General features: G+C 48.0%; 1 protein-coding gene and 1 long non-coding RNA gene across 3 annotated transcripts in view; one reads left to right on the plus strand and one right to left on the minus strand.

Annotated features, from left to right (window-relative positions):
• The window catches only part of SH3RF3 (SH3 domain containing ring finger 3), a 210885-nt gene that overhangs the window by 67061 nt on the left and 128382 nt on the right, over positions 1-15442 (minus strand). For both annotated transcript variants that reach the window (XM_083501456.1, XM_083501455.1), the window contains exon 3: positions 4998-5093. In XM_083501456.1, the coding sequence (XP_083357582.1) occupies positions 4998-5093 (96 nt within the window). The remainder of the gene's footprint in view (positions 1-4997; positions 5094-15442) is intronic.
• On the plus strand, positions 255-15157 carry LOC310706214. The gene is made up of 3 exons (XR_014525759.1): positions 255-331; positions 2925-3023; positions 14450-15157. It is a non-coding gene; the product is annotated as an uncharacterized lncRNA (long non-coding RNA).

The following is a 15442-nucleotide window of genomic DNA, read 5'->3' on the forward strand; positions in this document are numbered from 1 at the left end:
GCTGGCAATGGACAATCTAGGAATTTTAACTTTGAGTCTGCATTTCCTCAGTTGAATGGTGGTTGTGATCACAATGGAGCAAAAGGGAAGGCGAAGCAGCAGCAGTGGTGGTGGTGGAAAACAGGAGTGACTTTCATTCGTTCTGCTTCCAGCATAGGGAAAATGTGGGAGCCAACTGTTGCTTTCTGAGGTGCGATGAGTTACTGCCCATTAATTAATGCCAGCCATGACAGAACAAATCATAATACAAGCACACACTGAAGAAGATGGAAAAGCAGAAGCGACTGGGCCAATTGGGAATCCTAGCTCTGTAAATCACTGTGGTGAGCAGGTACCTACACCGATTTAGATAATGAGATTAATGTAACAACACACCACATTGCAAGGCAGGTGGGTAGAGGGAGGATTTGAAACTAATGGAGAATTGGCAGTCTTGTATATACTTGTCTGCTGAAGTCCCATTCCCTTACAGCCCCATTGAATGTCAGGTGTGACAAAACGTTGTTTCTTCCCACAGTTACGGTAATTGGATAAATATTCTTGTCCATTTGCAAACTTTGGGTTTGCGCACTCTGCCTACTTAGGAGCTAATTTGCATGAAAACAGACTCAAAGCTTAGTTTCAGTGAGATCATTCTTCCCAGAGTACCGTATTTTTCGCACCATAGGACGCACCGGACAATAGGACGCACTTTGTTTTAGAGAGGGGAGAACAAGAAAAAAAAATTCTCCCCCTCTCTGCCCAGTGCCCCTTCAGTGAAGCAGCAGGAGGTGCTGCACAGAGAGGGGGAGAACTTTCCCCCTCTTGTTTTCCCGCTCTAAAACAAGGTGCCGTTTAAGGTGCGTTCAGGCGGCTACCTTGGAAGCCTGGAGAGCGAGAGGGGTCGGTGTGCACTGACCCCTCTCGCTCTCCAGGCTTCAGGTTCCTTTCGACCTGCTCTTTGGGGCTGGCGGGGGGAAGCCCCAAAGAGCAGGTCAGGGAGCAGTGGAAAGGCGCAGCGGAGAGGCTCCTGCCATAGCCGCGCGTCACCTCTCCAGCCGGGAGAGGGTCGCGGGGGGGGGGCTGCTTTAGCCCCGCGCGCGCTCTCCCGGCTGGAGAGGTGACACGGGGCTGTAGAGGTTCCTGCCATAGCCACACGTCACCTCTCCAGCCGGGAGAGGGTCGCGGGGCTATGGCGTCTTCGCTCCATAGGACGCACACACATTTCCCCTTCATTTTTGAAGGGGAAAAAGTGTGTACTATAGAGCGAAAAATATGGTACCTCTTCAAATGCAAACACATTGGCCGTTATCCTTCCAAAGGCTACCTGACTACTCATGTCTAGGAAGCCCTTACATAGGATTGCTTTTGGATCTTAGGTTGAGGGTCACAGGTTCCGCACCCCTACATTAATGTCCCATATTTCTTGTTGTTCTACCTTGTTACAAAGTCCAGAGTTCAGCTATACCTCACCTGTTGGAGAGATGCAACTTTAATATTTTGAATGTTGGAGACATTCAAAATATTAAGTTATAGATTTTAGTGATGCAGAAAAGTAGGAAATCTAAGATACTCCTTTTTTCCCTTCTCCCTCCTCACTGCATGGCATTCAAAGCTTTCAGTAGGTGTTAGGACACGGGACAAATTGGTTATTACCACATAAACGGGGGTTAGAGAGCAACTGCGTGGCGAGGAGCCTATTGTACTTGCAGGTGTTGCCTGCACAGTTCAGAAACTAAAAATAAAAGTGCAGAGCCTCCATGTGTGGAAAAGTCTCCCTGCTTCACAAAGCTGTTCTCTAACTCCTGGAGAACAATGAGGAAGGCAATGAAGAGGAAGAATTAGGGCTTATATAGACTTACCGTATTTTTTCCTCTATAAGACACACCAGACCACAAGTTTTTGGAGGAGGAAAACAAGAACAAAAATATTCTGAATATCAGAAGCCAGAATAGCAAGAGGGGTCGCTGTGCAGTGAAAGCAGCAATCCCTCTTGCTATTCTGGCTTCTGGCATAGCTGTGCAGTCTGCATTCGCTCCATAAGACGCACACACATTTCCCCTTACTTTTTAGGAGGGAAAAAGTGAGTCTTATAGAGAAAAAAATATGGTACCTTTTGCCCTGCTCTTTACAGGCACAGACCCATGCTTAAAAGCTCTGTGCCTGAGTGGTTTGGGGCTCCTTTTTGCCCCGCCAAAAAACTACTCTTTAATGCTCAATCAGAGCAAACATCAATCCAGGTTTTCCATGGACTGCCCTTGTCCCTGTGGCTCCCCTTAGGAGATCACAGCATGCAGATTAAGAACCAGGAGCAGCTGGCACAGTGAGATGGCATTGCACTAACCAGGGCATTGTGGGAGTGGGTGGTGGCAAAGGCGCAGGCAATCTGATGCTCCTCTGCAGCCCTGATCTTGCTGCTGCCTGCAGTGGTACTACAGTGGTACCTTGGGTTAAGTACTTAATTCTTTCCAGAGGTCTGTTCTTAACCTGAAACTGTTCTTAACCTGAAGCACCACTTTAGCTAATGGGGCCTCTTGCTGCAGCTGCGCCACCGGAGCACGATTTCTGTTCTTATCCTGAAGCAAAGTTCTTAACCTGAAGCACTATTTCTGGGTTAGCAGAGTCTGTAACCTGAAGCATATGTAACCCAAGGTACCACTGTATTGGGAGGGCGGCTCCTACTGCTCCTGTTAAAGGTGCTTTGTTGTCTTAGATCTGTGTCTCCCCATTTCACACTTGTCTGCCCTACAACCCTGTGGATAGCTCAGTTGGTACGGTGTAAGACTCTTAAATCTCAGGGTTGTGGGTTCAAGTCCCACCATTGGGTAAAAGTTTCCTGCATTGCAGGGGGTTGGACTAGATAATGCTTGTGGGCCCCTACCAACACAACTCTTTGATTCTATAAAAAAGTGACAAACTCTGTTATCTTTTCTTCTTTGCCTCAGGACATCTGTTCAGGAAAGAGAGGCTGACAGTACAGGAGGGCTGAGGATAAGCGTCTGAAGAAAAATGTGCCCTGAAAATAATCTCTCTATTTCCCAGATGTGAGTCTGTACACATCTTGCTTCAAAATGCTAAAAGTACCACTAAAGACGGAGGCCTTATGATCATGATTGCATTAGTCAGTGTCAAAATGAGTTAAGATGGGTAGCAGACCTTATGCCTTCAGTTCCCAGAATGTTTTTGACTGCAAATTCCTCTCAAGATTGTTTTACACTGGTAATAAGTTTAGTCCTGGTGCACTGAATGAATATAAATGCAGCAGCTAAGGGAATCCCACTGTGTATCATTTAATCAGATAATCTGCCTGCATCTAACATCAGGAGAAGGGAACATCACCAGCCATTAAGCTTCCATAAGCAGTTGATGTTTCAACAGCAGTTACTAAATTCTTATTTTAAAATTATACCTCTTGTCAGTTGAGGAATTTATATCCGCAGTGCTTTACTTAAGATTGGCTGCTCCTGCAGTTAATAATCATGCAGCTGGTAAATTACTTTTCTCTCTCCTTCCTGACTTTTTGGAGAGGTCTGTGACACTGGGAAAGCTTTATTTATGAGGGATGTCAGGTTACATTGGCCCATTATGGACATGACCCTCATTTTGGTACAACCAGCATAAATCAGAAAAGGTAGTAGTGGTGCAAGTCAGAAACAGGCCCATAACAGAGTGGTCACAGAATCCTTTTGTACTGAAATGTGCTTTTTCATTGAATTGTAGAGTTGGAAGGGATTCCAAGGGTTGACTAGTCCAATGTCCTGCAATGCAGTAATCTTTCACCCAACATGGACCTGAGATTAAGAGTCTCATAATCTACTGACTAGGGACACGGGTGGCGCCGTGGGTTAAACCACAGAGCCTAGGACTTGCCGATTAGATGGTCGGCGGTTCGAATCCCCGCGATGGGGTGAGCTCCCGTTGCTCGGTCCCTGCTCCTGCCAACATAGCAGTTCGAAAGCACGTCAAAGTGCAAGTAGATAAATAGGTACCGCTCTGGCGGGAAGGTAAACGGCATTTCCGTGAGCTGCTCTGGTTTGCCAGAAGCGGCTTAGTCTTGCTGGCCACATGACCCGGAAGCTGTACGCCGGCTCCCTTGGCCAGTAAAGCGAGATGAGAGCCGCAATCCCAGAGTCGGTCACGACTGGACCTAATGGTCAGGGGTCCCATTACCTTTACTTTACCGTTAAAAAAGAAAAGAAAAATCTGGTAAGTTAAAAAAAATGGTTGCCAACGACTTGTTTGCAATATCATATTATAATATGAAACCCCCATCTAGAAGCCTAATTTGTTATAGTCAATATTCCTTACACATCATAGGCATGCATCTTTCTGGGTATCAATCACATAACTTGGCCAAACCATGTCATCACTAGTTGCATACATTACCAAGCCAAGAAGAAGCCCCAGTTGTGTGACAATGGGTTGCCACAGGCTCCTGTACCAATGATAAACTGCAACTGGGCCATGCAGTTGTTGCAACTGGGCCACTTGTGTTCCTGATATGTAAGCAAACTGTTCCTAGGCAACAGCATTTCTAATAACCCATAAAATTAGAGGACTAGCTTGGCTAGCAAGAATTCCAGTATTGCACAGAAGCCACCAGTTGGTCCAGGAGATGATTTAACAGTATGTGAGAGACTCGTGCAAATGGAAGGCAATGGGTTAATTTGGGGGCATTCTACAGTGGCTGCAAATCAAACGAAGTTTTTGCTGTGATTGTCGTCTCCCATTTCCCACATGTATCAACTGAGATTAAGCTATAAATACTGTAAACAGAAAAGCCTCTGACAATTTTCATGAGCATACTGGCTGCATGGATTTCAGTTACACTGAGCAATATTTTCTTTTTTCAGCAGAGGATCGATATCAGAGCTTCATTATAATTCGATGCTTTGCCCCCCCCCAAAAAAAACCCCCCCTAAGGGCTTTGCATTTCATTTTTTTTCTTTTAGAAACGCCAATATTACAGTAAACAGCTTTGTTTCTCAGTAATCAACCACATGACAATCTGATCTTACCTCTACATAGAGGATAGGAAATATTCCAATCTTATCTCCCAGCATTCCTTCCGCCCAATTATCATCTACTCTCCTGATGACAGTCAAGATTTCATCCTAAAAAAAATGACAGAGATCACAACATAATATACACACTTTGTTTCTGGGGGGCGGGGAGAATGTGCCCTAAAAATCACCCACAAAGCAAAACAGAAGAAAGCTCTCCAAGTAGCAACCAGGTCTTCCATAAAGGGAAGTCATGGTTAGTTATACTTTTCAGTCTACTTTTCCAACTGTTAATGCAATGGGAAGACCAGAGACCAATTATTAGAATTACAGTGGTACCTCGGGTTAAGTACTTAATTCGTTCTGGAGGTCCGTTCTTAACCTGAAACTGTTCTTAACCTGAAGCACCACTTTAGCTAATGGGGCCTCCTGCTGCTGCCGCGCTGCCAGAGCACGATTTCTGTTCTCATCCTGAAGCAAAGTTCTTTACCCGAGGTACTATTTCTGGGTTAGCAGAGTCTGTAACCTGAAGCGTATGTAACCTGGAGTGTATGTAACCCGAGGTACCACTGCATTTAGCCACTGTAAAATAGGAAGAGGAATTTCTGTAAGATATACAATATTAGTCACCTTAACGTGTTTGTTTATTTAAAACAATTTATATACCGCTCAAAGAGGTTTGCAATAATGTGTTTGTAGTGTTTTCTAGCAGGGATAGAGATACCTCCAGGTATAGGGCAGTATATCAATCCAATCTATCAATCAATCAATCAATCAAATTACCAAACACCATGAACATCAGCCAGTATGGCCATTAGCCAAGGATAATGAGAGGGTGTGGTTCAACTGCGACTGGAGGGTCCTAGGTTCTCCCTCCTTGCCATTTATTTTATTGAATGTTGGTGATGTGCCTCACTTGATAGAAAAAGAATGGATCATCATGTACACCAACTAAGGGGTTAATGTAGTGTTGGGGAACCTGTGACTCTCCAGACATTCATTCATTCACTGCCCTTCATTCGAGGCTAATAGGACGCTTTACAATATAAAAACACAAAAAATGCATAACATAGTAACAAACACCATAGTTTAAAAGGCCATATAGTGTTTACCGTATTTTTCGCCCAATAAGACGCACTTTTTCCCCTCCAAAAATGAAGGGGAAATCGGGGTGCGTCTTATGGGGCGAATGCCTGCAAGCCTCGCGCGCCCGGCAGGAGGTCCCACCGGGTGCGCGAGGCTTGGGGCGGCAGCCTGTCGCCCGAAGCACGGGGAGCCCTCTGGAGGGCTCCCCCTGCTTCGGGCGAGTGTCTGCAAGCCTCGCGCACCCGGCAGGAGGTCCCACCGGGTGCGCGAGGCTTGGGGCGGCAGCGGACTGCTTGCGTGCACCTAGAAGCTTGGGGCGGGCTGAGCTCAGCTGGCCCCAAGCTTCTCGGTGCGCGCAAGCAGTCCGCTGCCGCCCCAAGCCTCCCGCACCCGGCAGGAGGTCCCGCTGGGTGCGCGAGGCTTGGGGCGGCAGCGGACTGCTTGCGCGCACCTAGAAGCTTGGGGCGGGCTGAGCTCAGCTGGCCCCAAGCTTCTCGGTGCGCGCAAGCAGTCCGCTGCCGCCCCAAGCCTCCCGCACCCGGCAGGAGGTCCCGCTGGGTGCGCGAGGCTTGGGGCGGCAGCGGACTGCTTGCGCGCACTTAGAAGCTTGGGGCGGGCTGAGCTCAGCTGGCCCCAAGCTTCTCGGTGCGCGCAAGCAGTCCGCTGCCGCCCCAAGCCTCCCGCACCCAGCAGGAGGTCCCGCTGGGTGCGCGAGGCTTGGGGCGGCAGCGGACTGCTTGCGCGCACCTAGAAGCTTGGGGCGGGCTGAGCTCAGCTGGCCCCAAGCTTCTCAGTGCGCGCAAGCAGTCCGCTGCCACCCCAAGCCTCCCGCACCCGGCAGGAGGTCCCGCTGGGTGCGCGAGGTTTGGGGCGGCAGCGGACTGCTTGCGCGCACCTAGAAGCTTGGGGCGGGCTGAGCTCAGCTGGCCCCAAGCTTCTAGGTGCGCGCAAGCAGTCCGCTGCCGCCCCAAGCCTCGCGCACCCGGCGGGACCTCCTGCCGGGTGCGGGAGGCTTGGGGCGGCAGCGGACTGCTTGCCGGCATGCAGATGCTTGGGGCGTGCTGAGCTCAGCACGCCCCAAGCTTCTAGGTGCGCGCAAGCAGTCCGCTGCCGCCCCAAGCCTTGCGCACCCAGCGGGACCTCCTGCCGGGTGCGGGAGGCTTGGGGCGGCAGCGGACTGCTTGCCGGCATGCAGAAGCTTGGGGCGTGCTGAGCTCAGCACGCCCCAAGCTTCTAGGTGCGCGCAAGCAGTCCGCTGCCGCCCCAAGCCTCGCGCACCCAGCGGGACCTCCTGCCGGGTGCGGGAGGCTTGGGGCGGCAGCGGACTGCTTGCCGGCATGCAGAAGCTTGGGGCGTGCTGAGCTCAGCACGCCCCAAGCTTCTAGGTGCGCGCAAGCAGTCCGCTGCCGCCCCAAGCCTTGCGCACCCAGCGGGACCTCCTGCCGGGTGCGGGAGGCTTGGGGCGGCAGCGGACTGCTTGCCGGCATGCAGAAGCTTGGGGCGTGCTGAGCTCAGCACGCCCCAAGCTTCTAGGTGCGCGCAAGCAGTCCGCTGCCGCCCCAAGCCTCCCGCACCCAGCGGGACCTCCTGCCGGGTGCGGGAGGCTTGGGGCGGCAGCGGACTGCTTGCCGGCATGCAGAAGCTTGGGGCGTGCTGAGCTCAGCACGCCCCAAGCTTCTAGGTGCGCGCAAGCAGTCCGCTGCCGCCCCAAGCCTTGCGCACCCAGCGGGACCTCCTGCCGGGTGCGGGAGGCTTGGGGCGGCAGCGGACTGCTTGCCCGCATGCAGAAGCTTGGGGCGTGCTGAGCTCAGCACGCCCCAAGCTTCTAGGTGCGCGCAAGCAGTCCGCTGCCGCCCCAAGCCTCGCGCACCCAGCGGGACCTCCTGCCGGGTGCGGGAGGCTTGGGGCGGCAGCGGACTGCTTGCCGGCATGCAGAAGCTTGGGGCGTGCTGAGCTCAGCACGCCCCAAGCTTCTAGGTGCGCGCAAGCAGTCCGCTGCCGCCCCAAGCCTTGCGCACCCAGCGGGACCTCCTGCCGGGTGCGGGAGGCTTGGGGCGGCAGCGGACTGCTTGCCGGCATGCAGAAGCTTGGGGCGTGCTGAGCTCAGCACGCCCCAAGCTTCTAGGTGCGCGCAAGCAGTCCGCTGCCGCCCCAAGCCTCCCGCACCCAGCGGGACCTCCTGCCGGGTGCGGGAGGCTTGGGGCGGCAGCGGACTGCTTGCCAGCACGCAGAAGCTTGGGGCGCGCTGACCTCAGCTTGCCCCAAGCTTCTGGGTTAGCGCAGCGCACCTGGGGGGGGAAATAAATTTTTTTTCCTTTATTTCCCCCCCTAAAATCTAGGTGCGTCTTATGGGCCGGTGCGTCTTATGGGGCGAAAAATACGGTAATTAGACAATGGCCTGGGAGAAGAGGAATGCTTTTGCCTGGCACTTAAAGATTTACAGTGGTACCTTGGGTTAAGAACTTAATTCGTTCTGGAGGTCTGTTCTTAACCTGAAACTGTGTTTGTTTACTTGTTCACTTGAGGCATTTATGTATTGCTTAATCATTAACATTTCTAAGCAATGTACAGTGGTACCTCGGGTTAAGTACTTAATTCGTTCCGGAGGTCCGTTCTTAACCTGAAACTGTTCTTAACCTGAAGCACCACTTTAGCTAATGGGGCCTCCTGCTGCCATTGAGCCGCCACCGCATGATTTCTGTTCTCATCCTGAAGCAAAGTTCTTAACCTAAAGCACCATTTCTGGCTTAGTGGAGTGTGTAACCTGAAGCGTATGTAACCTGAAGCGTATGTAACCCGAGGTTCCACTGTATAATGAAGGGGCTAGGCGAACCTCCCTGGTGAGAGCATTTCACAAACGGGGAGCCATTGCAGAAAAGGGAGGGAAGGAGGGAGGAAAGTACAAACTTGCAGAAATTATTGCCCCCCCCTGAAGGGACCAGGGCCCCATAGAGTTGGCACCTATGAAAGGAACCATATGCCAGGTTATATATGAAGCAAGAGCACCGTAACTTGATCCTGCACCAATACTACAGTTTCTAGTAGGAGCTAAGACTTTCCAACTACTTGAAAGTGTAAAAGAATTACACTACATAAGTAATCTATATCTAAATATCCCTGTTATTACTTGTTTCCCAAGATAAAAACGAATTTGTGGCTGCATACACTCCACACACTTCAATAACATAGCTCCCCGCCCACCAGAATCCTGGAACTGTAGTTTAGCCCTCATAAAGCTATGATTTCCATCACCCGTAACATACGGGATCCCATGATTCCTTGGGGGAAAGTCATGTGCTTTAAATGCATGATGCGTAAGCAGCCGGCAGCTCAGGAAATAGAAAACTGAAATCTATAAGAATATATTGGTTCAAAGGGTTGACGCAAACTCTCTTCCCACTTGTTACATTTGCTTAGTTCATGAAGTCTTTCAGAAGACTGTACTCCGATGACTGAATATATTGAAAAAGGGAGACACATTTCCTGGTTTATTTCCCTCCCACCCCTTCAAAGGCCACCGACTAAGCTGTACCTGCCCAAATCCTACTTCCACTGCAGCTGCAGAATTTGCATATATGCCTGGTGAGATGACACTCACTGGAGAAAAGCACAGCTGTTGCCAGGGTTGTAAGATTGATTTGAGCATCACATTGAGAAATTCTATGGATCACTCCATGTCCTTTTCTGACTGAGAGCAGATTTGAATGTCACATTATATGTGCAAACAGCAGATGTGAGAACATTTGTCTCTGTACTTCCCCACTAATAAAGTAACATGCAAATTATTGATTTATGGGTCTCCGAGCTATGTGCAATTCACACTCACAGAAACTAAAAATCTGCATCTGTCAATCCATATTTGATACTGTGGAGCATTCCAAAGAAAAGCACAGGTTTTTACCAAACTCCTTCCTAGAAAATTCAGCACAATCCTGACCCCTCCCACTTTAACTTTGCAACATCCCCTTATTTTGCAAATGTGATGATTTGGCACAATCTGTTCTGGTTCCGCTACTCACGGACAGGGACATGGAGCACTGAACGTAGGGCAGTACCACCCTAACCACTGGGAATCTTTCTCAGCCTTCTGTCTAGCTTCTGAGATCACAGCAGGGGTTGCCCACAAAATTTCAAGCACATATTTATAGCTGTTCCAAGTGCTAGAAAAGTCAAACTAACAAAGAAAGAAGAAGATTCTTGGGAAGCCAGAACGCTTGCCCAACACCGCATTTTGTGTTTATTGTAGAATTACAGCACACCCCCAGCCCATTCCTGACTGTGATCAGTTTCCACAGGTTTCCAGAGTTTATCTCAAGCCATGGGTTGATTTCTGTCCATCCTGGCTGGCTCTTTATGTTCATTTTTACTTTTAAAAAAGATTAGACAAATTCATGAAGAATATGTCTATTTGTTAACATGTGTCGTTGGTCACGTATACACACAACGAAGTGTAGACATGTATCCAATCAATGTACCTTATAATATCTTCAGCTCAGAGTCATGGCACGTCAGAGGAAGAGTTACACTGATATGAGATGGAATTACATTCAGGCGACACATGAAAATAACAAATGACCACAAAATATGGAAGTCTAACAAGGATGCATGGTCAGTAGAAGGAAATATCAGTACTGTGCAGGCAGAGGGTAGCTTGAACCAATAGCTGTTTTAGTATTGCCAGTAGAGCCAGTGTGGTGTAGTGGTTAAGAGCGGTAGACTCGTAATCTGGGGAACCGGGTTCGCTTCCCCGCTCCTCCACATGCAGCTGCTGGGTGACCTTGGGCTAGTCACACTTCTCTGAAGTCTCTCAGCCTCACTCACCTCACAGAGTGTTTGTTGTGGGGGAGGAAGGGAAAGGAGAATGTTAGCTGCTTTGAGACTCCTTCGGGTTGTGATAAAGCGGGATATCAAATCCAAACTCTTCTTCTTCTTCTGGTTATATAGTAGTTATACAGAGAGGGAGAGAGACAAGGGAATTACTGTTGCCAAGTAAGAAGAGAGAAGGGCACTGGGGATCTGGCAAGCTGCATGATGTAACAGGGTGAACCTGTGTTGAGATATAAGTGGCATGGGATTTGGGCAATGTGAGTGGCAGGATAGAGAGTTCAGAGAGGCTACTAAGAAAGTTACAGAGGAAGACTGAAAGCACATATTTTAACCAGTTCCAGAGAGAAGGGAACCTTTGGGAGCTGCGCTTTGGTGGGTGGCATCCATTCCCATGCAAGAGTGCGGAACTAATGCGGGCAAGTCTTTTAGGCTCCCTTGAGTCCTAGATGGTGCAGGCTCCAAAGAAACACAAACCTGCCTCCTCCCCGAACCCTGCTAATTGGTGAACAAAAGAGGTGTCTTGAAGGAAAAGCACAAGGCTGGGGAATCCCTCAGGTTCCCAACTAAAGGGAGAAACATAACAACAAAGGGTTGGGAACACTGGGGGAGAAAAAGAGTCCCTATTTGCATGTAGTCTGCCTAGTGGAGTGAGCGTAAGATACAACCCACCCGAAGACCTCATCCATCCACTGCAGGAAAATCCACATGTTTACCTGTGTTTAGTCTACAGACCTAACGAAGTGCATCTTTTCTTCACTACTTGCTAACCCACACAGCATATTGATTTCCATACAGCGAAAGATGGGAAACTTGCTATTTCAAACGCACCTTCCATTGTTTTGCAGTGACACTTTATGTTCTTTCTTCTGTTTATTGTAGCCAAAAGGCTTCAGAATTAGTCACTGTCTGACACTCTCCTCCCAAAGGTATTGTTAAGATGAGCAATTCCATTTTATAACTACTGCCAGAAGCTATGCTGAAGATCTATAATTTCAATCAAGATTGATTTACAAAAGAAAAGGTGGGATCATCTCTTCGTTGGGTGGGTGGGTGGGGGAATAAATGAAATTATGTCTCAAACCCAGATATACCACATGGCATGGCATGAATTAAGGTCATTTTATTGAGAAAGCACAACCAAAATGATTAATGGAAAAATTTGAATGACGGCAGAATGGCATCACAGCATGCAGTGTTCTGCTGTCACTGTTGTCAATATTTGCCAGCTGGTAATAAATGCTTGCGCCCATTTATAGCCATACAAAAAGAAAACACTCTTTTCAGGATTGATTGCTAAGGATATAATGCTGGTATTCTCATTGTGCACAGTTATTACCAATAGAAAAATTATTCTAGCTTGATAAAGTGGGGATTCAGTGTGGCATTCAGCATAATAATAGTTGAATACTACGCATGGTCATTCACTCCCCTTTCTCCCAGCTCTAAAATTGATCACTTGCACAACAGGCCTCCTATATATTATATTAAGTGAGTTAGTTCTAACTTTAATTGTTGAGTAATGCTCTGAACTGTGAATGAGAAATCAGTGTTAGGAGTGCATGCCTGGCCATGCCATTTGTTACCAGCTAAAAGCTCATCTTAAAAAAGATCATCTTTTTTGCATCTTAAAAAGCAGAGACATCACCTTGCCAACAAAGGTCCGTATAGTTAAAGCTATGGTTTTCCCAGTAGTGATGTATGGAAGTGAGAGCTGGACTATCAAGAAGGCTGATCGCCAAAGAATTGATGCTTTTGAATTATGGTGCTGGAGGAGACTCTTGAGAGTCCCATGGACTGCAGGAAGATCAAACGCACCCATTCTGAAGGAAATCAGCCCTGAGGGCTCACTGGAAGGACAGATCCTGAAGCTGAGGCTCCAATATTTTGGCCACCTCATGAGAAGAGAAGACTCCCTGGAAAAGACCCTGATGTTGGGAAAGATGGAGGGCACAAGGAAAAGGGGATGACAGAGGACGAGATGGTTGGATAGTGTTCTCGAAGCTACAAACATGAGCCTGACCAAACTGCAGGAGGCAGTGGAAGACGGAAGTGCCTGGCGTGCTCTGGTCCATGGTGTCACGAAGAGTCGGACACAACTAAACAACTAAACAACAAAAAAGCTCTGTTAAACCACAGAGCCTAGGACTTGCCGATCAGAAGGTTGGTGGTTTGAATCCCTGCGACGGGGTGAGCTCCCGTTTCTCAGTCCCTGCTCCTGCCAACCTAGCAGTTCGAAAGCACATCAAAGTGCAAGTAGATCAATAGGTACCGCTCCGGCGGGAAGGTAAACGACGTTTCCGTGCGCTGCTCTGGTTCGCCAGAAGTGGCTTAGTCATGCTGGCCACATGACCCGGAAGCTGTACGCCGGCTCCCTCGGCCAATAAAGCGAGATGAGTGCTGCAACCCCAGAGTCGGTTACGACTGGACCTAATGGTCAGGGGTCCCTTTACCTTTACCTTAAAAGCTCAGAAAGGCCTGGGAAATATCTCTTTATGGGAATCAATGTATAGGAAAGGAATGGGGTACTTGTGGTTTTCCAGTTATCATTTGACAGCCCTAGGCAGCAGAGTCAACAGCTAGGGATGGTCAGACAACATATGGAGAGTCACGTGAGAGGTGCACTTTGCATGGTGCTTATGCTTGTTTTTACAATATTTTCCCAATTGCTGCTATACAGACAAACCAGCTATGCCACAGAGGAATACAAGCTCCAGATCTTCAATTTGAGCTATTGCCTGCTATGATGTCGCAAGCCATCTCTTCCTCGATCCGTTGTTGTTGTGTTTTTTTTGGGGGGGAGGAGAAATGAGGAAGGAGACTCTGCATATGCTCAGAGGTGACCTGAAGGAGCAGGGTTTTTGAAAACAAAAGCTGATGACGAGAGCTAGGAAGCATTTTTAATTCAAAGGTCAACAGATTGCTATTTGATTAATTACTGGAATAATAATAATAATAATAATAATAATAATAATAATAATAATAATAAATTTATTATCTGTACCCCGCCCATCTGGCTGGGTCTCCCCAGCCACTCTGGGCGGCTTCCAACAAAGATTAAAAATACATTAAAATGTCACACATTAAAAATTTCCCTGAACAGGGCTGCCTTCAGATGTCTTCTAAATGTCAGGTAGTTGTTTATCTCTTTGACATCTGATGGGAGGGTGTTCCACAGGGTGGGCGCCACTACCAAGAGGGCCCTCTGCCTGGTTCCCTGTAGCTTTGCTTTGTAGCTTTTCTATGTTGTGGGGCACAACATAGAAACATGGCAAATGGGGATGGGAAAGAAAATCTGGAGCTGCAGTGGCTAGGAGGCGGCTTCTGAGTTTCTGGATTGGAAGGGCTGACCTGAATCCCACTGTAAAAGAAATAGTTGCAACAACACACCACATTATTTTATAGTAATATGTTTCGCTAGTGAATTTCAAAGACTGGACCCTGGAATGCATTCATGAACGTAGTCACTTCTAAATATCCCACACAACGCTTTAAGTGAATCAGATTGTGATTTAACAGAAGGCCAAACACTCCTCATACTGTTCTTATTTATGCAGGGCTTGACACATGCAACCCTACAGACTTCACTGCAGAGTCATTAATGGAAATGAGATTGAAATCCAGCCCAGGGTCTCCAGGATGCATATAAGGCCCCCCTCTCTTTCCCAGCCACATCAAAATGAAAATGTGAAGCCTAAAATTCCTCTGACTGACAGAACCATATCAGTAACAACACAGAGCTTGCGCCATTCACGGAGGAGCTGAGCTAACTGACTTCAGCATTGTGTGGGATCTGAAATCCATCTAAACAGGAAGAGCTTCATCAGCAAGGTGACAGCTACAATTAGCATAGAAAAGCCTGATGAAATAAAGACAGAGTGAAGTCCCGAGATGAGAAATAGATTATGCGGCTGTCAGAGAAGACAGGAGACAAAAACACAGTTACTAGGGTGACAGGGTGCATAGTAGGAAAGAAGCTGTAGGAATAATAATAAAAGAAATGCTGTGGAGAAGCAATCAAAGTCCCCGAGGCAAAACAAAGCAGCAACTGGTAAAGGAGGATGGCAACACGATCAAAGATGGATGAGGAAGCCGTTATAAATGCTTACTTGGAGGGGAAAACATTGTATTTGAAAATGACACCACATATACACAAAGGAGTAGGACAGCTGTAACGCACCGGTGGAAACAGCAGCAAGTCGTTCGTCAACTAATGTCAAAAAGTTACTCCAGGAAAGTAAAATGCAGGAACGTCTTTATGAAAATATGCCATTTCCATTATGGCTACCATAGAGAAGCAACAATATGCATAGGTGATTGGTTATTATTTAGAGAGCTGCTGCCACCCCTCTAAATAGTTGGAGCACAGAGGGATTAGGATTAAATAAAGTTCCTTTAGTCACAGTGATATTCACAGACCTTTGATGAATCCTATGAATGCATCATCATATGATTATATCAGTATTTAACCATATCCTGGAAAAAATGTTAATTTCCCTCTGCTTTCCTCTCATGAAGGCTCTGTTCACCCAACCCCAAACTTCAGCTGT

The sequence above is a fragment of the Podarcis liolepis genome (assembly GCF_965112155.1).
Source record: "Podarcis liolepis genome assembly, chromosome: 4".
NCBI lineage: Eukaryota > Metazoa > Chordata > Lepidosauria > Squamata > Lacertidae > Podarcis > Podarcis liolepis.